The sequence below is a fragment of the Molossus molossus genome, unplaced genomic scaffold, assembly GCF_014108415.1.
Source record: "Molossus molossus isolate mMolMol1 unplaced genomic scaffold, mMolMol1.p scaffold_m16_p_11, whole genome shotgun sequence".
NCBI classification, from domain to species: Eukaryota; Metazoa; Chordata; class Mammalia; order Chiroptera; family Molossidae; genus Molossus; species Molossus molossus.
Window position 1 is genome coordinate 100161405 of NW_023425346.1, and position 27906 is coordinate 100189310.

General features: G+C 39.9%; 1 protein-coding gene and 1 pseudogene across 1 annotated transcript in view; one reads left to right on the forward strand and one right to left on the reverse strand.

Moving 5' to 3' along the window:
• The first annotated feature begins 706 nt into the window (after positions 1-706).
• LOC118625328 (nuclear body protein SP140-like protein) overlaps positions 707-27906 on the forward strand; it is a 46595-nt gene continuing 19395 nt past the window's right edge. The window contains exons 1-8 of the mRNA XM_036254210.1: positions 707-853; positions 17924-18071; positions 19113-19281; positions 21547-21621; positions 22865-22927; positions 23931-24083; positions 24974-25120; positions 26068-26130. Coding sequence (XP_036110103.1) covers positions 17925-18071; positions 19113-19281; positions 21547-21621; positions 22865-22927; positions 23931-24083; positions 24974-25120; positions 26068-26130 — 817 coding nt within the window. The 5' untranslated portion in view covers positions 707-853; position 17924. The remainder of the gene's footprint in view (positions 854-17923; positions 18072-19112; positions 19282-21546; positions 21622-22864; positions 22928-23930; positions 24084-24973; positions 25121-26067; positions 26131-27906) is intronic.
• LOC118625063 lies at positions 14934-17715 on the reverse strand (annotated as a pseudogene).

Sequence of the window (27906 nt, forward strand, 5' to 3'; positions counted from 1 at the left end):
CTAAGATCTGGAAACAGCCCAAGTGTCCATCTGTAGATGAGTGAATAAAAAAAGCTGTAATCTGTATACACAATGGAGTACTATGTAGCTGTAAGAAAGAAAGATCTCTTATCCTTTGAGACGACATGGAAGGACCTGTAGAATATTATCCTAAGTGAAACAAGCCAATCAGAGAAAGACAAATATCACATGATCTCACTTATTTGTGGAATATAAAGAACAAAACAAATTAATGAACAAAATAGACCCAGAGACATAGAAGTAGGGTACAGACGGACAAACCTCAAATTAAGGGGTTGGGGGGGGGAAGAAGAGATAAACCACAGAATTTATTTGCATGTATACGTAACCATGGGCATAGACAACAATGCTGAAGACGGCAGGTGGCAGGGGGATCGGAACAAGGGTGTCAGTGGGACGAAATGAGAAACATCTGTAACAAAAATAAATTAATCAAAAAGTTAAAAATAAAAAATAAATAAAAAGAAGAAAGAGAGGCATTTACAGTGGCTGAGATTCCTAAGGGGAATATACCAGCCGTGGGTAAGGTGGGCCCCGACCACCTCTAAACCTTAGAGTTTCTGTTCTGTGCATCGTGTCTAGTCCTTCATGGGCAGGACAGGAGAGGACACAGCCTGGGGGGACAGTGTCTGACAACACTGGAGAAGGTACTTTCACTTCTGTTTCCCCATTTGGGTGGAGCCCTCCCTGGCTGAGTGGATTCACAGACTTCCTGCTCAGCACTGGGCAGCCACACTGGTCCCAGGCTGCGGACACACACTGGAGAGATCAGAAGTCCAGGCAGTGCCCAGGACAGGACGATAGCCGCTGGGGGCAGCGACCTCAGCACCAGGTCAGTTTCTGTCTCCCCTCCTTTAACTTCCTCTCTGAATGAGCGGCTGCTCCAGGGTCTGTCATTACAGTTATCTAAACCTTGACCTTCATCCTGCTCTGTAAGAACACTCTCGGGCACCATAAGGAAATGCAGGAATGCACAGTGAGGAAACCGGACCTTTAAACTGCAGGGGGGCAGGTGCTGGTGTGAGTGCAGCTGCCACAGCCCAGGGCTGACAGCCACTGCTCCTCTGGCAGCCCGTCTGGCTGGGCTGTCCTTCCTGATGCTCGAGACAGCGATCTGTTGTTTTCTCATGACCTCTGAACCCTCTCTTTCCCTCAGAACCCTCTACCTTCACCTGGATGGTTTCAAAGAGGGTACTTTAGAAAATATACAATTTAGGGTGAACATCTGACTTTCAAATCTGGGTGCCTTGGTCTCACAGCTGACCTGGGGATGGGTCAGCACTGGGCTTATCTCCATCTGTGGCTGGGGGTCTGGGGTCTTCCTCCAGGGATCTGGGACCTAAGGGAGTGAAAGGAAGAGGAAGGACCGAGATGCCAAAGGCTAGTGCCCCCAGAGACATAGAAGTAGGGTACAGTCTGACAAACCTCAGAAGAGGGGGGGAGATAAACCACAGAACTTATATGCATGTATGCATAACCAATGGACTTAGACAACAAAGCTGGGGATGGGGCCGAGGTGGGGGGAATTGGGAGGAACTTGTCAATGGGGGTAGAAAGGAGAAACATCTGTAACAAAAATTAATTAATTAAAATAATTAAAAACAAAACAAAATAAAAACACAAAGACTAGTGCAGGCTGAGTGTTTTCATCTGTACTGATTTTCTGCTCTGTAGGGGGTTATACCTCTGATGAGGAAAAGGCCAAAAATCCTACCTTTCTCTCTAGTAATGGGTCAGAAATAACATTACTTCGTATGGTTGTTAGACTTTTTTTTTTAAATTTTTTTTCAACTCATGTTTATTGTTGAATATATTACAGATGTTCCCTCTTTTTTTCCCATGGACTCCCTTCTTCCCAATCCCACCCCCTCCTGCCTTCCCCACACTACTGTCTGTGTCCATTGGTTATGCACAAATGCATAGAAGGTCTTTGGTTTGTATCATCCCGCCCTCCCTCCCCCCTTCCCTTTGAGGTTCATCAGTCTAACAACCAATTTGTACTTCTTAATTCCTTCATGTTTTTCACCCATCCCCCCATGTTTTGTTTTTAATACAAACAAAATACATTAGACATTCTTGACCATAAAATTTCCAATGACATGGTCCTATTCCCCACCCACCCACCCTTGGCAGCTTCCAGTCCCAGTCCTGGTTGAGTGTTGTGGGCATAGTGTTTTATGTCTCTTTCTCTGCATTTACACATATAACTTATTTTCCTGAATAGTACTTTATGTCTTGTTTTTTAATGAGTGAGACTATATTGTATATGCTATTTTGGATTTTACATTGAAAAAAATAGAATGTGTGAATTATTAGAGGTCTTTTCATGTTAATAAACATATAGATCCACCTCATTCTTATTACTCCATGGAATTGATAGGCCAAAATTTTAAAATTATGTTCCATATAAAACATTCGTGTTGTTTCAATTGTTCACTGTTACCAACAAACTGCCATAATAACGGTTATATTTTATTTATGTTTTGCATATATACAAGTACGTCTCTTGTGTCAAAAATCAAGAGGTGAAATTATTGAGGCAAAGATTACTAACATTTAATTTTTTATATAGCCTACCAGATTGCCTTCCTACTGCTGAACCACTGTCTTCTCCGACCACTCTCCACACCTGGGCTTCAACAGGGTGTGGGATGGAGGGATACATCCTGTTAATTTTCTTTCTCTGATAACATGGGAGGTTGAATGGGTTTTTGTGTTTATTGGCTATTTAAATTGCCTCATCTGTCGAATGCTGGTTTATTTTGGCCAATGTAATCAGTTGAGGTGATTGTCCTTTCTTTAATGATAAATGAGAGTTTGCTACCTAGTCTGAACTTCATAAATGTATGTTCTTACCTTTTCATTTTTTTATGGTGACTTCCATCGTATTGAAGCTTTCACACGTAGAGTAAAAACTTATTATCGTATTGATTTGATAAGATAAACGCACCCTTGTTATTCCAAATACATAAGTGATGCAGAAGCTGCTCGGGAACTCCACCTGCACCGTCTTTAACCACAGTTCCCATGTTCCTCAGGTGGCGGATTCCTTCTCCCTGGGCTTCAGGGAAACTTTCTCCTCTGCTGTCAAACGTGTTCTATTTATTTATTTATATATTTATTTATTTATTTATTTATTTAATTTACTTATTTATTTTTAAATTTTATCTTTGTTACAGATGTTTCTCCTTTTTTACCCCATTGACACCCTCCTCTCCATCCCCCCCCCCAGTTCCCAGCTTTGTTCTCCATGTCCATTGCTTATGCATACATGCATATAACTTCTGTGTTTATCTCTTCCCACCCCCACCACCCCCTCTTCTGAAGGTTGTCAGTCTGTACCCTACTTTCATGTCTCTGGGTCTACCTTATTCCTCAGACTGTTATGTTCATTATATTCCACAAATAAGTGAGATCATGTGGTATTTGTCTTTTTCTGCTTGGCTTGTTTCGCTTAGCATAATACTTTCCAGGTCCCTCCTCGTTGTCTCAAAGGTTAAGAGATCTTTCTTTCTTACGGCGGCATAGTACTCCATTGTGTATATGTACCACAGCTTTTTTATTCATTCGTCTACTGATGGACATTAGCTATTGTAAATATTCCTGCTATGAACATGGGGGTACACATATTCTTTCTGATTGGAGTTTCAGGCTTCTTAGGGTATATCCCTAGAAGTGAGATCACTGGGTCAAATGGCAGCTGAATTTTTTAATTTTTTGAGAGAACACCATATTGTTTTCCATAGTAACTTCACCAGTCTGCATTCCCACCAGCAGTGTACCAGAGTCCCCTTTTATCCACAGCTTCACCAACACTTGTTTGATGATTTGTTGATGGCAGCCATTCTGACAGGTGTGAGGTGATACCTCACTGTTGTTTTAATTTGCATCTCTCTGATGATTAGTGATGCAGAGCATTTCTTCATATGTCTCTTAGCCATTTGTATGTCCTGTTTGGAGAGGTGTCTATTTAGTTCCTCTGCCCATTTTTTAATTAGGTTCTTTGTCTTCCTTTTGTTGAGTTGTATGAGCACTCTTTATATTTTGGAAATTAACCCCTTATCTGATGTATCATTGTCAATGATAGTCTCCCATACAGTGGGTTGCCTTTCCATTTTGATGGTTGTTTCTTTTGCTGTGCAGAAGCTTTTTAGTTTGATTATTCAGCATGACCAAGTGGGATGCATCTCAAGGATGCAAGGGTGGTACAATATTTGCAAATCAATAAATGTGATACACCACACAAATAAAATGAAGAATAAAAACCACATGATCATATCAATAGATGCTGAGAAAGCATTCAACAAAATCCAACATCCATTTCTGATAAAAACGCTTAGCAATCTCGGAATAGAAGGATCATATCTTGACATAATAAAGGCCATATATGAAAGACCTACAGCCAACACCATACTAAATGGGCAGAAACTAAAAGCATTTCCCTTAAGAACAGGAACAAGACAGGGATGCCCACTTTTTCCACTCTTATTTAGATAGTACTGGAAGTCATAGTCACAGCAATCAGACATGAAGAAAAAATATAAGGAATCCAAATTGGAAAGGAGGAAGTGAAACTGTCATTATTTGCAGATGACATGATATTATACATATAAAACCCTAAAGACTCCATCAAAAATCTACTAGACTTAATAAATGAATTTGGCAAAGTAGCAGGATACAAAATTAACATCAAGAAATCAACAGCATTCTTATACACCAATGATGAACTCACAGAAAGAGAAACTAATAAAACAATCCCATTTACTATAGCGGCAAAGAAGATAAGATGCCTAGGAATGAACTTAACCAAAGAAGTAAAGGATCAATTTGCAGAAAAGTACAGGACATTGAAAAAAAAAATAGAGGAAGACATAAAAAAGTGGAAGCACATACCTTGTTCATGGGTTGGAAGAATTAACATCATTAAAATGTCCATACTACCCAAAGCAATCTATATATTCAATGAAATCCACATCAAAATACCAACGACATATTTCACAGAACTAGAACAAATACTTCAAAAGTTCATATGGAACCAAAAAAGACCACAATACCCACAGCAATCCTGCAAAAGGAGGACAAAGTAGGTGGGATCACAATACCAGATATCAGGTTATACTACAAAGCCAGTATAATCAAAACAGCCTGGTACTGGCACAAGAACAGGCATATAGACTAGTGGAACAGAACTGAGAACCCAGAAATGGACCCAAGACATTATACTCAATTAATATTTGACAAAGGTGGAAAGAGCACACAGTGGAGTAAAGACAGCCTCTTCAATAAATGGTATTGGGAAAATTGGACAGCTACATGCAAAAAAATGAAACTAGACCATCAACTTACACCATACACAAGAATAAACTAAAAATGGATAAAAGACTTAAATGTGACCCATGAATCCATAAAAATCCTAGAAGAAAATGTAGGCAACAAAATTTCAGATATCATATGCAGCAGAATTTTCACCGATACACCTAAGGCAACAGAAACAAAGGAAAAAAATGAACACAAGGGACTACATCAAATGTATTCTTTTTAAATTGTGGAACAAAACTATTCTTCCATGGGTGCACCTTTAGCCTTCACAGCTTTATCCTTCCCTAATAAATCATCTCTTTAGCTTTTCCCTTTTCTTCCTAAGGGCTGTCTCAAACCTTTCTTCTATGACAGTGATTTAATTTTTATTAGTTCTTATGGTTTCTCGTTATTACTAATTTTTTTCAATGTTGATTCTGTTAGTTTCTTCATCCCCAGGCAAAATCCTCTGCCTGTATCAAGTCCAGGTCACCAGTCCCTGGCTGTGTCTGGAACTGACACCTGCTTTCACAGCACGTGTGACTGACTTCACCGCTTTCAACTCTATCTTCTCTCTACCTCACCGCAGCTGTCACTGCCATTTCTGAACGGTGACCTTCATTCTACTCTGCTTTTCAGACACTTTTGACATAGTTTCTTTAGCTTCTAGGCCTGAAAACTTGACTGTGTATCCTGAGGGGGCAACTGACTGTGTTGAGGTGCCTCGCTCCAGCCCTGCATGACCCTCACAAGTTTATCTATCTTCCTTGCTCCCCGCAGAACTCCTTGTCCTTGACCAAGCCCAGATTTCTCATTCTGTACTCCGTGACTAGTTTTTTCATTTTCTTCATGGAGTCTTTTGAAGCACAAAAGATTAAATATTCTTTGTTCTAATGTATGTGGGTTTTCTTCTCTCTCTCTCTTATGGATCACCTTTCAGTGTTATAGCTACCTTATGTCTAATCCAAAGTCACAAATATTTTATCTAAGATATATATATACATTCATATTTTCACAAAGATATATATATGAATATGCATATATTTATCTTTATTGTTGAAAGTATTACAGATGTTCCCGTTTGACCCCATTGACCCCTCCACTCAGCTCCTATCCTCCTGCTGCCTTCCCCACACTATTGTCCATTGTTTATGCATAAATACATGTGAGTTCTTTGGTTTATCTCTCCCCCCCCCCCATTCCTATTCCCTTTGAGGTTTCAGTCTGTTCCCTACTTCAATGTCTCTGGATCTATTTTGATCATCAGCTTATTTTGTTCATTATATTCCACAAATAAGTGAGATCATGTAGTACTTGTCTTTCTCTGACTGGCTGATTTCACTTAGGATAATATTTTCCAGGTCCTTCCGTATTGCCTCAAAGGGTAAGTGGTCTCTCTTTCTTACAGCTGTATAGTATCCTATTGTGTAAATGTATCACAGTTTTTTTATCCACTCATCTACTGATGGGCACTTGGGCTATTTCCAGATCTTAGCTATTGTAAATGGTGCTGCTATGAACATAGGGGTGCATGTATTCTTTCCAAATGGTGTTTCAGACTTCTTAGGATACACACACACACACACACACATCTATTTATAATATATATACAAATATATACATATAATTTATAATATGTATTTTTAATGCTATTTTCACTTTTACATTGGACCAGCAATTGCAATTCTTGCTCACACCAGCAATGAATGTCTGCTTCTCTGAATCTTCCCCCTCATTGCATTGTCACATGAAATAATTTTTGCCAATCTAATGGGTGAGAAATGGTTTCTCATTGATGTTTTAGTTTGTATATATTCATATGTTTACTAGACATATTAATTTTCTCTTCTCTAAGTGACTGCTCAGGTCCCTTTTCTTTGGAATTATATGTCATACTTTGTAAATAGGCTGTCTTTGTATATTAGATATATTAACCCTTAGACATGTGTGCTGAAAATATTTTTCTACATTCTTTTAATCTTACTGAATTTTAACATTTCAACCTATTAACTCTTCCTCCACTTACTTTCTTAAGAATATGTTTTTATTGGTTTTTTGAGAGAAAGGAAAGAAGAGAGAGATAGAAACATTGATGTAAGAGAGATACATCAATCAGCTGCCTCCTGCACAATCCCCACTGATGACCAGCCCGAAACCCGGGCATGTGCCCTGACCAGGAATCAAACCGGGACCTCTCAGTCCATGAGACGATGTTCAATCCACTGAGCTACATGGGCCAGGCTTCCTCTACTTACTTTTAAAAATATCTTTCTTTGCTTGATTCAGACATTTATTCATATAAATTTATAAATTGCCTTATCCAGTTTCTGTGGGATTACAAATTGCAAGTGCACCACAATGTTACAGCAATTTCAGAAGGATTGACACTTTAAAATTGCTGTTTTCCTAATTGGAGTCACCTTCTATATCTCCATTTATTTAGTTCTTGTTTAATTTTCTTCAATAAGACATTCTAGTGTCTTTCATATAGGTTCATAACTTTTAGATGTTTCTATACATTTACTTATTGTGTTTGAAGTATTGTATTTCTTTTCAATATATGTTATTGCAATAAAATCTGTTAGTTTTATGTACCTTTTTTTATTTATGCTCATTAGCAAATTATTTCTCTAGTACTTAGGGAGTTTATTTAGGTCTCTATCGTTTCTCCATATACAATCATATATCATATAATGCATCTAATTTTAGTATTTACACCAATGAATGCATGTTCTCATGGTAATGGTAGGCATCACTGTTGTATTCTTTGAAAGGCTTCGTCATTTCAATGTTTACTGTAGTATTTGCTATTTGGGGAGATTTATATTGTGCCAGCTTCCATTTATTTTATATAGTTCTTCTAAAAATAGCTGCTAGGTGTACCCAAAGTTCTTTTTAAATTAATTTATGGATATAATTAAATCCTTTTACTGTTTTTATTTATTGTTTCAATAAATTTCAGGAAGAGGTTTCCTAGTGTTTGACCATCGTTACTCAGCCCCATTGCACTATTTTCCTTCTATTCTTCCACTTTTACAAAACAGCCCCTAACGGCAAGGGCTATTTCTTTTACCCAACAGAGTGCTTTCTGTTTTGTTTCATAAAATATTTGGGTGCTTTTGTTTTTCTGTTGTTTTTTCACATGCAGCCTGTTTAGCTCCTACCAATGATCACTTTCTGAGATTTCTTTTGTGACCAATATTATGATGCATTGATATACATTTTGAAAGTACTGGAAAAATTGTGTGTTCTCTATTTTAAGGAAACAAGATTAAGTAATATGTTTTTCTTACTAATTTCTCCAGAGCCTGTATGATAAGTTTTGCTTATATGAAAAGTTAAATACTAGACGGGAATGTTTTTCAATATCCATAAAATATTTGTTCCATTTTTTTGAATTTTCTATTACATGGGTATGAACATCATTATTTTTGTTGTTAATGTTGCTTACCGTAACTTACCTATCTTTGATTTTAACAACTTTTGTGGCACTTTGTCTTCCTTATGTCTCCTTTGAATTTCATTTTTGATCCTGTATCTACCAATATCATCATTGCTTCATTTACATGTAGTGTGTGTTTTTTTTTCTGTGTTTTTTTTTTTTAACTTAATTTAGTTTATTCTGAAAAACAGACAAAACTTAACTTGAGCCACTTCTTGTAAATGGCTCTGAAAATCAGAAATGAAGCTTAAGCTAGTTCCCAATATTGGCATGAGGTAACCACTGTCAACCAATCCTTTATCATTAGGTAAACAAATGTTATAACCAATCACTGCAAAGAATAAACAACCCCTACATTCTTATATAAGTCATCTTATAACAATATCGCTCAACATAATTTTACTGTTGGTTTGAGAACTCCCAGTTCACCAACTGTTCTTACATGCATAATAAACTCTTACTAAATACTGCTTTTTAAATTTGGTGATTTACATTTTGCTACTTCTGAATTTGACAGTATGTACACTAACCCATTTATAATTGTTTATCTGCCTGTCTGTACATTATTCTAAACATGAGTTCATACCGATGTGTCTGCCTTTCATACACCCTTCTCTCTTAATTATACATAATTTCCCTTCCAATAGTGAGAAACCTGGTTCCCACCATCTGCCTTCCTTTAACTTATTTGTTCAATACCAGTACACACACACAACACTTTCCGAATTATTAACCTGCACGAAGTAAACTTTTAAGTGAATGTTCCTAGATAGTACCATGTTATCTCTCAGAGGAAGAAGCTGCAGTTCTCATCAGAATTCCAATAAACTTGGTATGGTTTTTGTTTGTTGTTGTTTTTTAAGTAAAAAATATGAGGAGATATTTATTATTCTTTACTAATGATTCCAGCATATTTTTAAAAATTATTTCTATGCATTTATTTTTGCTACAGATGTTTCTCCTTTTCCCCCCCATTGACACCCTCCTCCTGATCCCCCTACACCCGCCCCATCCCCAGTGTGGTTGTCTATGTCCATTGGTTACTCATACATGCATATAACTTCTGTAGTTTATCTCTTCCCTCTCCCCCAACCCCCTCTTCTGAGGTTTGTCAGTGTGTACCCTACTTCTTTGTCTCTGGGTCTTTTGTGTTAATCAATTTGTTTTGTTCATTATATTCCACAAATAAGTGAGATCATGTGATATTTGTCTTTTTCTGATTGGCTTGGTTCGCTTAGGATAATATTCTCCAGGTCCCTCCATGTCATCTCAAAGGATAATAGGTCTTTCTTTCTTACAGCTACATAGTATTCCACTGTGTATATGTACGACTGCTTTTTATCCACTCATCTATTGATGGACACTTACGCTGTTTCCAGACTTTAGCTATTGTAAATAGTGCTGCTGTGAACATAGGAGTACATATATTCTTTCTGATTGGCGTTTCAGGTTTCTTAGGGTCTATTTCTAGAAGTGGGATCACTGGGTCAAATGGCAGTTGAATTTTTAACTTTTTTAGGTAACACCATATTGTTATCCATAGTGGCTGTACCAGTCTGCATTTCCACCAGCAGTGTCCTAGAGTCCCCTTTTCTCCACACCCTGGCCAGCACTTGTTGTTTGATGATTTGTTGATGGCAACCATTCTGGTAGGTGTGAGGTGATATCTCATCATCGTTTTAATTTGCTTCTCTCTGATGATTAGTGACGAAACATTTTTATATGTCTCTTGACTACTTGTATGTACTGTTTGGAGAGGTGTCTATTTAGGTTCTCTGCCCACTTTTTAATTGAGTTCTTTGTCTTCCTTTTGTTAAGTTGTATGAGTACTCTATATATTTTGGAAATAACTCCTTATCTGATGTATCACTAACAATTATGCTCTCCCAAATAGTGAGCTCCCTTTCCATTTTGATGGTTGTTTCTTTTGCAGTGCAGAAGCTTTTTACGTTAATGTAGTCCCGTGTGTTCATTTTTTTCTTTGTTTCTCTTGCTTTAGGCATTGTATCAGTGAAAATTCTGCTTTGTGTGATGTCTTAAATTCTGTTCCCTACATTTTTGTCTACACTTTTTATGGATTCACAAGTCACACTTAAGTCTTTTATCCATTTTGAGTTTATTCTTGTGTATAGTGTAAGTTGGTGGTCTAGCTTTATTTTTGTGCATGTAGCTGTCCAATTTTCCCAACACCATGTGTTGAAGAGTCTGTCTTGACTCCACTATATTCTCTTGCCACCTTTGTCAAATATTAATTGAGTATATTGTCTTGGGTCAATTTCTGGATTCTCTGTTCTATTCCATTGATCTATCTGCTTGTTCTTGTGCCAGTACCAGGCTGTTTTGATTACAGTGGCTTTGAGTATACCCTGATATCTGGCATTGTGGTCCCTCTTACTTTGTCCTTCTTTTTCAAGATTGCTGTGGCTATTCAGGGTCTTTTTGGGTTCCATATGAGCTCTTGGAGTATTTGTTCTAGTTCTGTGAAATATGTTATTGGTATTTTGATGGGATTGCATTGACTCTATAGATCGTTTTGGTTAGTATGGACAATTTAATGAGGCTAATTCTTAAATAAGGGACATGTTTCCACTTTTTTAATATATTTTTCCATTTCTTTTTTCAATGTCTTACAGTTTTCTGTGAAGAGGTTCTTGACCTTTTGATTAGGTTTATTCCTAGGTATCTTAATTTTTTTCCCTCAATGGTAAATGGGATTTTTGTTTGTTTGTTTGTTTTTTTAGTTTCTATTTCTGTGAGTTCATTGTTGGTGTATAAGAATGCCGTCAATTTCTTAACATTAATTTTGTACCATGGTACTTTGCCAAATTTATTTATTAAGTATAATATATTTTTGATGGAGGCTTTAGGGTTTTTTATGTACAATATCATGTCATCTGCAAATAATGACAGTTTCACTTCCTTCTTTCCAATTTGGATCCTTTTTATTTTTTTCTTCATGTCTAATTGCTGTGGCTAAAACTTCCAGTACTATGTCAAATAAGAGTGGTAAAAGCGGGCATCTCTGTCTTATTCCTGTTCTTAAGGGAAATGCTTTTAGTTTTTTCCCATTGAGTATGATGTTGGCTGTAAGTTTCTTATACATGGCTTTTATTATGTTGAGATATGATCCCTCTATTCCCACATTGCTGAATGTCTTTATTAAAAATGGGTGCTGGATTTTGTCAAATGTTTTTTCAGCATCTATAGATTAGATCATATGATTTTTATCTTTCATTTTGTTTATGTGGTGTGTCACATTTATTTTTTTAACTCATCTTTATTGTTGAATGTATTACAGATGTCCCTCCTTCTTTTCTCCATTGACAACCTTCTCCCCAATACTGCCATTCTCATGCCTTCCCCACACAATTGTCAGTGTCCATTGGTTATGCATATCTGCATAGAAGTTCTATGGTTTATCTCATGCCATCTTCCCTACACCCTTTTTTTTGAGGTTCAACCAATTTGTACTTCTTAATTCCTTTTTCTTTTTCACCAATCCTCCCAGCTCCACCCATCTGACAAACAACAAAAAGTTTTCTGTATATATGAGTCTGTTTCTGTTCTGCTTGCTCACTTTGTTTGTAGATTCAATTGTTGATAGATATGTATTAATTGCCATTTTATTGTTCATATTTTTGTTCTTCTTTTTCACAGACCCTTCAACGTTTCATATAGTACTGGTATACTGGTGGTGAACTCTTTTAGCATTTTCTTGTCTGGGAAACTCTTGATACATCAATTTATTCTGAATAATAGCATTGCAGGACAGAGTAATCTTGGTTGTAGGTTGTTGCTTTTCATCATCTTGAATATCTATTACCACTCCTTTCTGGCCTGCAAAGTTTCTTTAGAGAAATAAGCTGACAGTCTTATGGAAGCTCCTTTGTAGGTTACAATCCACTTTTCTCCTGCTTTTAAGATTCTCTCTTTGGCCCTGGCCGGTTTGGCTCAGCGGTTAGAGCGTTGGCCTGCGGTCCTGAGAGACCCGGGTTCGGTTCCCGCTAAAGGCGCAGCCACTCGATGTGTTCCTTTCACGTCAATGTTTCTCTCTCTCTGTTTCTCTCTCCCCCTCCTACTCTACCTGAACAAAAAAATGGAAAAATGTCCTCAAGCGAGGATAATAATAATAAAAAAAGATTCTCTCTTTGTCTTTAACCTTTGGCATTTTGATGATGATGTGTCTTGGTGTGGACCTCTTTGAGTTCAACTTGTTTGGGAATCTCTGTGCTTCCTGGACTTATATGTCTGTCTTCCTCACCAAGTTAGGAAAGTTTTCTGTCATTATTGTTTCAAATAGGTTTTCAATTTCTTGTTCTCTCTCTTCTCCTTCTGGACCCCTATGATGAGACCAAATGTTGGCATACTTGAAATCGTCCCAGAGGCTCCTTACACTATCCTCATTTTTTTGGATTCTTTTTTCTTTTTGTTGTTCTGATTGGCTGTCTTTTGCTTCCTTATATTCCAAATCGATGGTTTGCTTCTTGGCTTTACCTACCCTACTATTGATTCACTGTAAATTATTCTTTATTTCAGTTAGTGTCTCCTTCATTTCAGACTGGTTCTTTTTTATGTTGTTAATGTTCTCACTAAGTTCCTCAGAGGTCTCCTTGAGTTTCTTGAAGGTCTCACTAAGTTTCTTGAATGTCTCACCAAGTTCCTTGTGCAACCTTATAACAGTGTTTTGAACTCTACATCTGATTGATTGCTTATCTCCATTTTGTTTAAGTCTTTTTCTGGAGTTTTGTTCTTTTCTTTCATCTGGGACATGTTTCTTTGTCTCTTCATTTTGGCTGCTTCCCTGTGATGTTTCTATGTATTAGGTAGAATTGTTATTTCTTCTAGGCTTCGTAGGGTAGCCCATTGTTGTAGGTGTCCTATAGGATCCAGTGGCACAGTCTCCCTGATCACCCCAGCTGGGCCCTCGAGCTGCACCCATAGTGTGGACTATACACCCTTCTGTTGTAATTGAGTCTTGATTGCTGTTGGCACATCAGTGGGAAGAATTTACTCAGGCTGATAAGCTGCAAGAACTGGCTATGCCCACTGATCACTGGCTTTTGACTACCTTGGAGGATCAACTGTGTAGGCACCCACCACACAGACTAAGACTCACTTCATCAGAGCTGTGGTACCCACTGAGTCCACTCATTCAGTGTATCACTTTTGGAGGTGGTTGTGTGGTAGTGTTTTGATGTGGTCTGAAGCTGTCCAATGGGTGTGCTGGCCCTGGGACAAGGTTAGCCACTGCCTGTGTTCTATCTAGGGCCACTTGGCATAAGCTACAAAGTGATCTGCAGATGGCTGCTTCTTGTGCTGGGCTTGGAGGTGCCCAGGAAAAGCCAAGTTGTGAACCATGGCTGGTTGCTTCTAGTGCCAGTCCTGGAGCCACTTAACAGAAGATATGTGGCTCGCTGAGACCAAATACTGCTTGTTTGAAAGATTTTAGGAAACTCTGAAACAGGATCCTAGACAAGAAATTCTTCCATTTTGCCTAGATTGTCCAATTTGTTGGCATATAATTGTTCATAGTATTTGTTAACAATCCTTTGTATTTCTGTGGTGTCTGTTGTTACTTCTCCTCTTTCATTTTGGATTTTGTATATTTGGGTCCTCTGTCTTTATTTCTCGGTGAGTCTAGCTAAGGGTCCATCAATCTTGTTTATCTTTTCAAAGAACCAGCTCTTTGTTTCATTGATCTTTTGAATTTTTTTTTTTTTTTGAGAAAACCAAAACCCAGCTTATTTATGCTGGTGTGTACCAAATAGCCAGATCTTCTAAAGAACATCTACATTAACATTTCTTTCAATGTTTCAAGAGATGAAAATAACTGTACAAGGTTAAGTACAAAAGTACACAAGACAGCGGACACGAAAAAAAATCCATGTATGCAATTTTATCCCACCTACAGCTTTGATATATTTTGAAAGAATTCATGAACTAAAATATATTGTCCTTCTATAGTCCTGTCAAGTTTAATGGAAGTGGGTTTAACCTAATTACAACACTAACACCAGTATCACTGATCTGATATTTACAAAAAATTGTTATTTTTCAATAAATTAAAGTCAATGCAACACCCATGCAAGCTAGAATTCTAGCTGTTTGGTGAACAAGGACCTGACAGCAGACCAGAAGTCTAGAAAGTTCCAAACATTAAGTGAGATCTTTTTCAAACTGCATCCATTCCTCGCATTGATGAAGTGAAACCCAATCCCATTCCTCTTTGTGTGTGGGTCTCTGACCTTGCCATCCCATATTGAGCATCTAGATTTCGAAATACTTCTTTGTGTTGCTTCAAAGTCCTGTAAATTTCTTCATCAACTGAGCTACATCCAGCGTCATCTTCACTCTTAATACCCATTAATTTCCTAAATTTGATGTTTTGGTCCTTGTTTCCAAAATTCTATTTTTCCCATATTTCAGCAGACTGGGATTTGTCCCCTTCTTTCTTGCCTTGCCAAAGCATTTTCCTTATTTTCTCTTATTCAGCAAATTTCACTGGATTCACAGCTGCTGGGTTATAATAGCTAGGTACAGCTATCCCAGTCTCTGCTAAAGCTTTAGCCTGCAGGGTTGCCAACTGAGCTGCCATAGCTATCTGAGGAGTTACTTGCGTTCCTGATGCCAATAGGGCCTCAACATTGAGAACAGAACCTCCAGTAGCTGCAGTTGCTACAGCTATGTCTTGTTGTTTCTGTTTTTCAACCATTTCCTTTTCTCGTTGTTCTTGTAACTTCTTTGCCCTTTCCAACCTCCTAGCTAGAGCTTCTTGTGCATCCATTGCTGTGTTTCTGCCTCTGAAGGGTGGTGGACTAGGTGTTCTACTTTAACTTCTGCTAAATCTTCTTGATTTTTCCATTCTCTTCTTTCTATCTCGACTTCTACTCCTTGTCCTACTCCGGCTTCTACTCCTATGCCTGCCTGTGTCTTGATCTGGAGCGGGAACGAGAGCGGATCCGATTTTTTCTTTCCCTGCTTCTGGATCGTGATTTTCTCCACTCCTTACTTCGGGATAGAGATTTCTTCCGGTCCCTGCTTCTACAACGATGACGCCTTTCACGAGATCTAGATCTTGAGTGACTTCTGCCTCTTGATGATTTTCTTTCTTTGCATTTGTGTCTGTCCTCACCATTTTCAGATGAATTTAATCGCTCTCTTCCTTTATCAGAAGAATGTTCTTTGTCATTATGTTCCTCAGACTTGTGTTTCTTAGAGGATTTATCTTTGGATTCATGACTTCTTGCCTCTTTGCTTCTGCTCCAGCTCTTGTGTTTTCTTCCTTCATCATCTGACTTTCGTTTTCTTTCTCTTGACCTTGATGGTGATCTTGAATAATGATGTTTCGAGGCTCTAGGAGAAACAGATACATCTGACTGCTCTTTTTTTCTTATCTCTATCTGGGTTGTCTTTTCTGGGGCTAGTCCATCTCTTTCAGTATCACTAGCCGCCACAGTCCGGAGTCCTGGCCGCTAGGGTGGCGCTTCTACCTGCCGCTCTCAACAGTTCTGGTCGCTCTGACTCTTCACCACAGACTGAATGGCTGGGGCAAGAAACCCGGATGCCACAAAGAGGAAGAGGCCCAGTCCTTCGCACTGCTTGCTGGGAGGCAGGAGGGTGGTGATAAGACTTTCCAAAGCAACGTGGATCGAGGTGGTGATTGGTTGTTCTTTTGAAGGGGGCGTGTAAAGCCAGGGAGGAGGGTGGAGTCAAGAATGCACTTTAGGATTGCACAACCCCACCACCGGAAAGGGTCTGAATTCTTTTTTTTAGAGTCTATGTTGTTTATTTCTGCTCTGACCTTTACAATTTCTTTTTTCATACTTGCTCTGGGTTTTTATTTTTGTTTGCTTCCTAGTTCTTTAAGTTGCGAGGTTAGATAGTCTATTATACATTTTTCTTGTTTCTTAAGGTAGGTTTGTAGTGCTATGAACTTTCCTCTCAGGACGACTTTTGCTGCACCCCATACATTTTGTGTTGTTGTGTGTTCATTTTCACTGGTTTCCAGGAAGTTTTTAATTTTTTCCTTGATCTCCTTGGTAATCCATTCACTATTTAATTTCATGTTATTGAGCCTCCATGTGTTTAAATGTTTGGGATGTTTTTGTTGTGATTGATTTCTAGTTTTATGCTATTGTGATCTGAGAAAATGCTTGATATAATTTCAATCTTCTTGAATTTATAGAGACATGGTTTGTGTCCTAACATGTGGTCTATCTTTGAGAATGTCCCATGTGCACTTGTGAAAAATGTGAATTCTGCAATTTTCTATGTAATTATCTGTAGATAGCTATGAAATCCATTTGATGTAGTGCATCATTTAGAGTTTCTGTATTCTTGTTAATTTTTTGTCTAGAGGATCTTATCAAGTGATGTCAGTGGGTTGTTGAAGTCCCCTGCTTTGATTGTATTACTGTCAATTTCTCCTTTGAAGTCCTCCAGAAGTTTTAAATATATTTTGGTGCTCCTATGTTGGGTGCATATATGTTTACCAAGGTTATAGCTTTCTGTTGGATAGATTCTTTCAATATTATGTAGCAGCCTTCATTGTCTCTAGTTATGGCCTTCATTTTGAAGTCTGTTTTATTGGGTATGAGTATTGTTATCCTAGCTCTTTTTTCCTGTCTGATTGCTTGGAAGACTTTTTCCATCCCTTCACTTTCGGCCTATTTGAGTCTTTTGTTCTGAGGTGAGTCTCTTGTAAACAACAAATATATATATATGAGTCATTTGGGTAAAATATCCAATTGTGCCTTTTTTCTTTTTGAGATTTAATTTCTTTTAGTTGTTAATTAAGATGCATTTTAAGCTTAGATTCTACTGTTAGTCCATTGTTTCTTACTCCTCTCTGGATGACCTGTTTGCTCCAACTTACTTTTATACAAATTAAAATGTTTGCATAAAAAATTCCAGCTATGTTTGGGGCAAAATAACTTTACAGTGTCTTTGATCATGACAGACTGAAATTTTTCAATATTAGGTACATCTTTCTAATCCACCATGCTTTGTTTTATAGTCTACTACTTCAAACTGTGTTGTAATCTCTACTGAGGACCACTTAGGTTATATGTGTTGGTCCTTCACAGTCTATCTTTCATATATAAATGTTACAGCATATCAAAATCTTGATAACCATTTTATCATGGTGTTCTTTCTCCCTAGGATGTCTATAGAAAATAAGAGTATCTGTGACATTGCACGTAGCCTCTTCAAAAAACATAAGGTGGAGATTTCTGACTCTATAAACACAACATTTCCTTTCCTTGAATATTTTAATGATCATGGATTCATCACCAATGAAATATACAAAGTAAGTGAGGTTTACTATGTCTCAGTGTCTCAGTCTGGTAAAGAAGCCCCCCACTAAGTTATGCTCTGATGTCCAGGAACCAATCATCAGAGCACAAATAGGCAACTGAGAGTCTCCTACGGGTGGAGACCCTCTCAAGTGTTCTTATGAGATCCTAAGGAAAAGGAGAAGCAGACATTACTAGAGACAGTCCAGGTCCTAACTACAGGAACAGTACTCTGTGGTGACCCCTGGAGTCAGGTGAATAGCCCTGGAGATAGGCTGAATCTGAAGTGAGTGTAATACATAGATATGCCTGATGGAAATTACATGTTCAATATAGCATAAACCAGGAGTTAAAAGTAATTTTAATGAATATATGAATAATTTTAATGCTATTGTTTAATGAAATAACAATTGACACAACATTTGATACCAATGAACATCAATTTAAATACTTAGATCTGAGAACATTAAAATCCACAGAAAATTAATGTCTTGTTAGGACAAATTTGAAAGTAGATGCTTGCTGTTCTTTCTCCAACAGTTTTCAGTTTCCTTTTCTTTTGGTATTTCTGGAGTTTGGGGATTTAGGTTAATTTTAACAAAAGATATAGGTGGAGATACAGAGATGCAGGTTGTCTCTTTCCCTGTGCACAGGCTTCTTTATGGCAAAGTTCACAGAAAATGCCAGGCCAAGCCTGTCCTGGGGAAGGGCCAAGGGTTGTCTAGTGAATAGAACAGCTGCTCATCACCCACAAAGTCTATTCCTGAAACATTTGGCTAGGCTCTGAATGGACTACATCACTTAACTTGGACTCAATTTTGTTCTTCATAATTACTTCCTCTTCCATTCATGTAAACAAGGGTGAGGAGATCAGATTCACTAATGGGTATTAGTTGTTCCACTTCGTAGCCATACAAATATAGAGAAATTCTAAAACTTTATATGAGAATGTACCGATGTCAGGAAATCATACTACATTAACAATAAAATCCCTTTCTATGTCTCTCGTAACTGGAAAGTCTATACTTATATTTTCCCTATTCACTATTTTTAAGGACTCTCTACAGTGTCTTACGAAACGATATGGTATACAAGAAGTCATATATGATGTTCTCACTGAACTGGAGAAGACATTTGACCTATCCCTTCTGAGAGCATTGTTCAGCAAGGTCATCATGAAGAAATACCCAGATTTATATAACATTTATAGAATCTTCAAAACAGGTAATTGGATTTATTGCCTACTTATTGATGTCTGGGGCCGGTTTTTTCCCACAGGTATACACTGAGTTCCTTCCATGTTTACACACCATGCTGGGCAGTGAGGATGTAGCAGTTAACAAAACAGAGATATCATGAGTCTCCAAAGCTTATGATGTAATGGCAATACTGCTCCCACATGTAGGTTTCCATATCTGGGCATTTAGAGTCGCAGGACAACCAGAGCCACAGTGGCATGAGCTTTACTCAGAAGGACAAATGACAGCAAACAGCATTCCAACAGGGCAGTGTTAGGTGCTCCTTTTCTGTGGGACCCTTTGCAGGGGTCTTCACAGCAGGCCACCAAGTTGACTACTATGCACATTCAAATGACAACTTAGCTGTGGGTGCAGGATGCACCCTGATTTAGCCACACGATGCCTAGAGGAGTCAATATATCATGTAATAACTCAGTAGTCATCAGTTTCAGAGACCTCATGAGGGACAGCTGAGTGACAAGAGTCACCACCTTGGAAGAAGCAAAAACAGTTTGTTGTTCACATCTAGTCCTTCCCAGGCCACATGCAATTTACCACCTACCGTCAGTGGTCATTTTTAACTCTGATTTCAGTGCCTGCCTACTAACACAGAAGAGAGGCACCTTCATCAGGTTTCCAGAGTAAAAAGCAAGAAAAATAACTCAAGGTGAAATTTGCTCTTGAAGGAGAAATGGTTTTAACTGATTCTCCACAACAGGTGTGATAGACAATCACATACTCGCCAAACCAATTGTTCTGCCAGAGATGTTTTTGGATACTATGCAGAACTACAGTTTTGATTCTTTACTTCTTTCCTGAGAAGGCGTGATTTTATTCTTTTTTTCTTCTTTATTGATTTTAGAGAGAGGAAGAAAGAGGGAGAGAGAGATAGAAACATCAATGAGAGAGAACATTGACTGGCCGCCTCCTGCATGCCCCCCACTGGGGATAGGGCCCACAACCTGGGCATGTGCCCTAAATGAGGATGGAACTGGCAACCTCTTGGTGCATGGGTCAATGCTCAACCACTGAGTCACACTGGACAGGTGATTTTATACCTTTTTGTTGATTCTCAGTAAAGGAGATGTCCTTCAATAATTTTTGTTTGACTTGCCTAGAAAATGTTGTATTCTATATAGTTTTGGTCTCAAAAAGGTCTCCAAATAACAATAGAGAGTTCACAAGGAAACGACTATATGAACTGAGGATGGCAGATGATAGGGGAAGAAGCATAGACCATTAACTGGTTTGTGTGTCTGCAGAATAAGGACAAATTAGATTACTCTCACAGTGAGAAGCAGACTGTGCAGGTTTGATTCAAAAGGGACACATATGGGGAAAAAAAAGAACTTTGGAAGATCTGGCTTCTTAATCTAAGGATTTGACATTGTTTACCACACAGTAAGGAGATAGTACAGGTCTATGGGGTCCATAAGCACAGGTTTATGGCCCCAGGAGGTACATCAGCCCTGAGGTATTAGGGCTCACTGCTCTCCTCTCTCTCTTCCCTAGACTCCCTGAGGAGACCTACCCCAAGGATTTTGTTTATTTCCTTCCTCCATATGTTTGCTGGGTTACCACATACAGGGTCCGTGGCTGGTGCCATGTTCTTCCCTCTTTGGAGCCTCCCAGGGCCCTGGTCCAGGCCTCTTGGGACGTCCTCCAGTGCCAGGACGTTCATTCCCTGCTTGCAGCTACAGGAAGTGTCCTTCCTCTGTCCTGGGATCTGGGTCCCCCTGGGACATCTGTCTAGTTGCTCCCATGTCCTCTTGTTTGTCTCTTTGGGGAGCACTCGTCCCCCTGGCCTCACGTAGGCAGATGCCTTCTCTTGTCCAACCACAAGTTTAGAGCTTTGTGATTTCTTCCCCTTATTGCATGGAAACCTCTATTGGATCTCTGTTTTTCCTCACAGTTCGAACATTTCAGCAAACACATATCAAAATAAATAATACATTATTTATGTTGATAAATGCTTTCTTGGCCAGATGAATTTTTTACATGAGTAACGAGCTCATGATGTTGCCACAACCCCTTTATCCTGACATTCGAGGCACTTTCTGTGGGGGAAGCGCACGGGCTCCTTTGTTGGGCATCCTCTTTTCTGTCCCAGGAATGAAGGGAGAACTTGCCCATCAGGACTGGGACTCACTGAGCAATGAGTGACCCCAGGGATGGAGATTCCTAAACATGTAACTTGAGATGATGTTGTTATTCTCAGTGGAGGTCTCTAGTTGTCTTCTTTTCTCTTCAGCGATACCAGACCTTGAATTATCCCCAGAATGTGAAATGGAACAGAGGCCTGATGTCCAACTGAGCCTTGAACAAGGTGATTGCGACCAGATAAAAACAGATTCTCATCTGCTAAGAGGAAGGGAGAAAGGGAGGTGGGGCCCCGAGTCCCGAGTGGAGTTTGGGAATCAGGGAAGAACTGTTGAGGAGCATGGAGGAGCCAGGGAGGGGTGTGTGTGATGTCTGACCAGGGACTGATGCTGGAGGAGGAGCTATGACAAGAGATTCTTGGCCCAATAACCAAGACAGAGGAACAGGAACCCAATGTGTCTGAAACCAGATTTAAGCAGAATGCTGACCTGAGGTCATTGTGGTTTGGAGAGACCCTGTAGGAGAAGATCAGCGTGAAGCTGTGCAGAGCTGGGAACTAAGGGCTCAAGGTCAACATCACAGAGGAGATCCTGGATGATAACGGTAGAAGGACTGATTTAAGTGTGGGGGTGCTGTCAAGAGCAGGAGTATTCAGGGAGACGGCAGTCATGTAGGTCACATGGGGAGAGAAGAGAGGAAGTGGTAAGATGTGTGGAGGGGATGTGGGTATTTTGAGAGAGAGGAAGAAGGAGGGAAATGAAAGACACCAGAAAGGGGTAAAGGACACAAGAACAACAGCCATATTATTAAGAGCTCACTTACTTGACATTTACTCTGGCAGGTGTGGGCTCAGGGCTCACAGCTGTCCTTGGCAACAAGTATCACTATCTACCCATTTGCAGAACAGGAGACTGAAGGCAATAGAGACCACGTATGTAGTTAGACTGGGGACATATAAGCAGGATGACCCTTGGCATTCTGAACCCAAAGCCTGTGTTCTTAACCCTCTGCATGCCCAGATGATCTCATGGAAAAGACAGAAACTTGAGACAAATGTAGGGAAACATATGCAGAGAAAGATCCTAGAAAGAGGATTACCAAGAGCTGGAGGAAGTGCAGGAGGATCAGAAACAGAATCCTGATGAAAAGGCCAGCGAGGCAGAGAAACAGACCTGCAGAGGGAGGTGTGGTGAAGGGGGGTAGAAGCCAGGTAACAGTCACGGGTAGCACTGGGGACAAACACAGGTTCCCGATGGCTGTGGTGACAAGGAAAGCCATTGCCGGTTCCATGTGACTCATGGATGATCTCAGCGAGAGGGCCTGACTCAAGCCAGGAGTGCAACTCTGTGTTGATACCTGGGGGGAGGGTGTCCTCAAGTCCTACATTATAAAGATTATAAAGGGATTAGGGGAGAATGTCACAGCCCATACTACAATATCTGAAATAAAGTTCTGATTTCTTCCCCCAGGAACTGTTAAAAAACTGTTGCCAAGCCTGACCTGGCTCTACCAAGATCCCTCAGATTACAATGGTGTGTTGCTGTTGACTGTTCTGTGATTGTTTGCTAATCTTGTCCCATTCCATCTTGTGCTGTGGTGGGCGGGCTGCTTCCCTTTAGTACGGACTGCCCAGAATTGTTCATTCTGGCATCTACAACTTCTCCAAGGACTCACCTAACAGCGTCTTCATACACTGGGGTGCCAGGAAGGGTCGTTCCTCTCATTCTAAAATGCACTTGGTGCCCCCAAGAGAAGCTCCGAGGAACTGTGGATGTGGCAGAAAACGTGCACCAGGGCCCAGGTGCTATGTTAAAACTGTGGGAGTTAATTCTTAAAAATCACCTTTACATAAATTTCTATTATTCGAAAAATAGCATTAAATGAAAAAATCCAAGCTTCACTGCAAAAAATATTTATCAATTTATACACTATGGAAGTTGGTGGAAAGAGAGTAGGAGGGGTCGATGGAATCAATGATGAGCGAAGAAGTTCGCCATGAGGAAGGGGGTGTGCTGCTCCTGTGTGGCTTACCCAGAGATTCATTCCTTATAATTTCCTGCCCCGCTCTGCCCTCTGTCTCTGAAAACAGACCCCTGCGGTCTTGCTCATCAACTCCCTTGCTATTGCTTCCTGCTGGGCTCCTAACCTGGGAGACACCAGCAAGAGATTGGAGAGAGGAACCAAGGGAGAAGCCAGGTTTTCCCCGTCACTGTCTTGAGCAGCAATTCAGGCAGCATCTACATCTCCCATGACTCTACCCCCCACCAAGCAGGCCAGCCATGGTCCAGCCTCTGCCTAGCTAGTGACCTTGGCACATGAGCTCACCCTAATTCCCTCCCACCGCTTCCTGTTGACTGTTGTTCAGGTGGCCACATTTCTCCATCTGGACTTCTCAGCTCTCCCATCAGCTGTATAACTAATCCCCTGGGTTAAATCCTCTCTGCTCCACAAGCTTATAGAGCTTTGCATTTTTCTGTTGGACCCTGATTGATGCAGGGGGCAGATAATATATCTATGAATCACAATGTGGTTTAGGTATAGCCCCACCTGAAAATGAATTCGCAGAACTGCTCCATGAAACACAACTGATAAATGGGAATGAAACAATATCTACAACCAGTGATGACAAGAGTGTACTAGAAACCCAACAAGCAAATGAACAATGTGCCCAAGAGTCTGAGCCAGCAGGTAAGACTGAGTGCCTGGCTTGATGAGTGTGAAGGGGAACTGGCAGGGGGAGGGACTCAGTGTTGTGGGTAGAGTCTCAGGGCAGACTGTGGTGATGACTGAAATGCTAGTAATGAAGAAAATATAAAGAAAACAAGACTGATACAGAAGAGGCATTCACAGGTCACGTGAATTACTAAGAAACAGATATAGAACAGGAGAAAGTAGGAGCCATAACTGAGAATGGATAAACTGAAAAATCAGGTGGGGCAGCAGGGCCAGGTCCACGGGGAGGCAGGGAGACCCTGGGACACATGTAAGGAGGAGCTCCCTCTCGGTGCCTTCTTGTGTCCTGGGCGCCTACTTTGCTTCACTCTATACCATGTTGGGCCCTGACAACACTGATAAAAAAAAAAAATGTAGAGAAAACAAGTATGAAGAGAGAAAAATGCAGAGGGAAATGAATACCAATAAGTAGAAAAAATGGGAGGGAGACACAAAGAGAACTATGTCGAGAATGAGTCCAGGACAATGAATGAAGAGCTGGTAGAGAGTGGACCAGGCAGAGAGAGAGAAGACACATCATTGTCTAACTGGAGGAGGGAGTCACCACAAACAAGGCCGAAAGGGGTGTTCCTAATACCATTGAGCAGGTAAGGTGTCCACAAAATAAAAATGGCCCTGGAACCCTCTCAGATAAAAATAGGCCTCTCCCCAGGAAATTAAAACCAAAACCCAGAGTTAAGAGAGGCACAAAGGAAGGCCAGAGTTGAGCAGTTGGAAAGGGCAGGGGTGGGGGGAGCTTCCCCCACCAGTGGAATTACAGAGAGAATGGCTTTTTGATTGTAGTGGGGTGCTCACTCCCTTAGGGAAAACTAATGTAGTTTTTCACTTATCATAATTTTGTCTAGGAGAGGAGCTCTTCCACCATGTAAACCAAATCAATTCCCGTCCTGGAGATCTGATGAATCTAAAAAAGGAAAAGCCATTTGTAAATTCAGGGGTTGAATGGCAGGCCCACGCAAGGATTGATGGTGACCGAGCGTCTGCTGCAATAGGCAAGGCTGTCTGAGAGAATCTGTGATGTGAATCCTGGACCCGGGCAAGGATGTGGGACACAGTCCTGGTGGCTTTGTTAGAGCTAGGATGGGGAGGGAACCACCACCTTGTGCACAGAAATCAGCAGAAAAATGTCCCCAGTAATTGGAAAATTATCAAAACCAGAAATGGTTGGTGTAAGTATTGATGTCAGAGAGTATTTTTCTGTATTCAAAGAGAGGAAGGTATTGGGATAAAAGTTAAACAAAAGGGAAAAATTTCAGAGAGCCCAGATATTCAAGAAAGGAGATGAAAAAAAACATACATGAAGACAAGGAGAGGTAGTATAAAGAGATATTTTGCCAGAAACAAGGCATAATTAGCAAAAATGAGCTGCACCTAGAGGAAAGTGAAGAAAGAGACTTTGCTTGGGGTCAAGGGCATTCTATGATGCAGTGTGCAGATGATGTATCATTGAGTTGTGCACTTGAAATCAATAAACTAATGTCATCCCAATAATTTCAATTAATCAATTTATTAATTTAAAATACAGAGTTTGATTCCATTTTTGAAATTAGGCTTTATGTATGTATACTTCTCTCTGATCCATCTTTCCAGCTCAATAAATATTTAGATATGCTTGGAATGATACAAAAAAAAAAAAGAATGAAAGAAGAGGTAGAACGAGGGCGGGGATCTGAAGCAGACAAAGGATGGAGGTAGGAGGTATGATGAGTGTGGGTAAGAAGGGCGCTGCAGGATGGGCAAGCTGCCCGCTGTGCATGAAATCCACCACCTCTGGGTAGGACCTGGAGCAACCTGAGGGTCACACACATCAGGCACAGACCAGGGGGACCTGAGTTAACTTAGTTTCTAGGTCTTCCAAGTGCTCTTGTTATGGGGTTAGCTATCCATGGGGTCCTTGGCCCCACCCTGAAACACTAAGTGGTTTTTTTCTTCTCTGCAGTGATCAGCAGTGATGAAGATGAGCCCACCAAAGCTTTCACTGGGGAACAAAGAAGGAGTCCTGGTAAGGAGGTGGGAGCACAAGGCTTGGGCTGCAGGGACCTAAATTAAGAGCTACTGTTTCCTGAGGCATCAGTTCTGAGTTCATTCTGTACCATGCATCCAGTTTATCCTGGAATCCCATTCTCTGATTTTATTTTATTTGACCTTCTGGGATGTACAAGAAAATAAGAAATCATTATATTTATATTTTTTGAAGAGGACCTATTAATTCATAGGTCCTATTTATCAACCTTTGCACTCATCTATTGATTATATGGTAGAAATAGACTAGCAAAGTAATGAATTTGTTTAAAAATTAATTCTATGACTATAAAGTGTTGGATTTATACAGTAATTTATTTAGAGAATAGAAACCTAATGTTCCTTTATTGGAAGGTCATATTGTCATCTGATCGCAGACTTTGAATCAGGTCTGAAGACAAGTCATCCAACGCTCTAGTGTTAGCAGAAATAAAGCCGTAGGATAGGTTTCTGAAACCCAGTGTGTTGTTTTTGACAGAGTTCTCCAGCAAGTCATGACATACAGAGTGACTATTCAAGGGACCTTTGCAAATTAGTGTCTTACTTTTTCCTTTACAACAACCCTGAGGAGTACGCAGGATGGATATTGTTGTCCTTGTTTCTGGATGAGAAAACACAATCACATAAACATTTCAAGGTCTTCCACAAAGTCTCACAGAGATAAAGGGAAAGACAAGACTAGCTTCCTGGATTCTGGGTTATTTCCTTTGTAAAACAGGAGCTCAAAATGGTTGTTTCCTCAATCCCCTGGGCAGCATGAGTGGTCCTAAGCTCTGCAGCTCTTTAGTGTACAGAGTGCTGATGGGTTTTCCCTGCCTACTTTCTCAGAGAATATTGGAAACATGTCTATTTAGGAAATCACACTAGGAAAAGACCTAAAAACATAACAATGTTACCTGGTGTTGATGTTACAAAAGAGCAATATTATAAATAATACTTTTGTTCTAATAGCTCACTATATCTATTAATGTAAAGGTACGTTTGCTTTAGTTTTTAGAGAGTACACATTCTGACTTGTGTCTTAGTGTAAGCAAAGTGCTCGGGAAAGTGGTCCTGTGTTGAGCTCAGACACAACAGAAGATTATTTCAAGGGGCACCAAAGGGTAGAGAAGGCTCTCTATCAGCAAGCTTCTCAACACAAGGATTCCAAGATATCCCCACAAAGAAACAGCAGATGGAAGAAGTGTAAAATGACAATAGAAGGGTAAGAGAAGGAAGAGAGAGAAGTGTAGGAAGGTAAGGTTCACACAGAGCAAGGGGCCCCTTGCCCGTGATTTCCAAAGGGTTTTAAAAGTAGAGGGGAGAGTCTCTATTTCACAAAGTTATTTTGTGAAGCAGCCAAGTAAAAGATCTACCTTCTTCAATACCAGATTTCTAAGAACACATTGGAAGCGAGGCAGAGCTAATAATTAATACAATTACAGACCAGAACACAAATCCATAAAGTCCCATGTAAAAGAAGAAAAAGAATGCAGTGCAAAATACAGAGAGCCAAAAGAAAGCAAAGAAGCTCTGGCCGTGTAGGTCAGTTGGTTGAGCATCTTCCCATGCACCAAGAGGTCACCAGTTTGATTCCTGATCAGGGCACATGCCCAGGATGTGGGCTCGATCTCCAGTAGGGGGCGTGCAGGAGGCAGCCAATGATGTTTCTCTTCCTTCCTCTCTCTCTAAATCAATAAAGAACACTCTTTAAAATAAAAAAGAAAGCAGAGAAGCGCATTGAGAGAGAAATATCTTAGTCCCAGGCTTAGGGTAG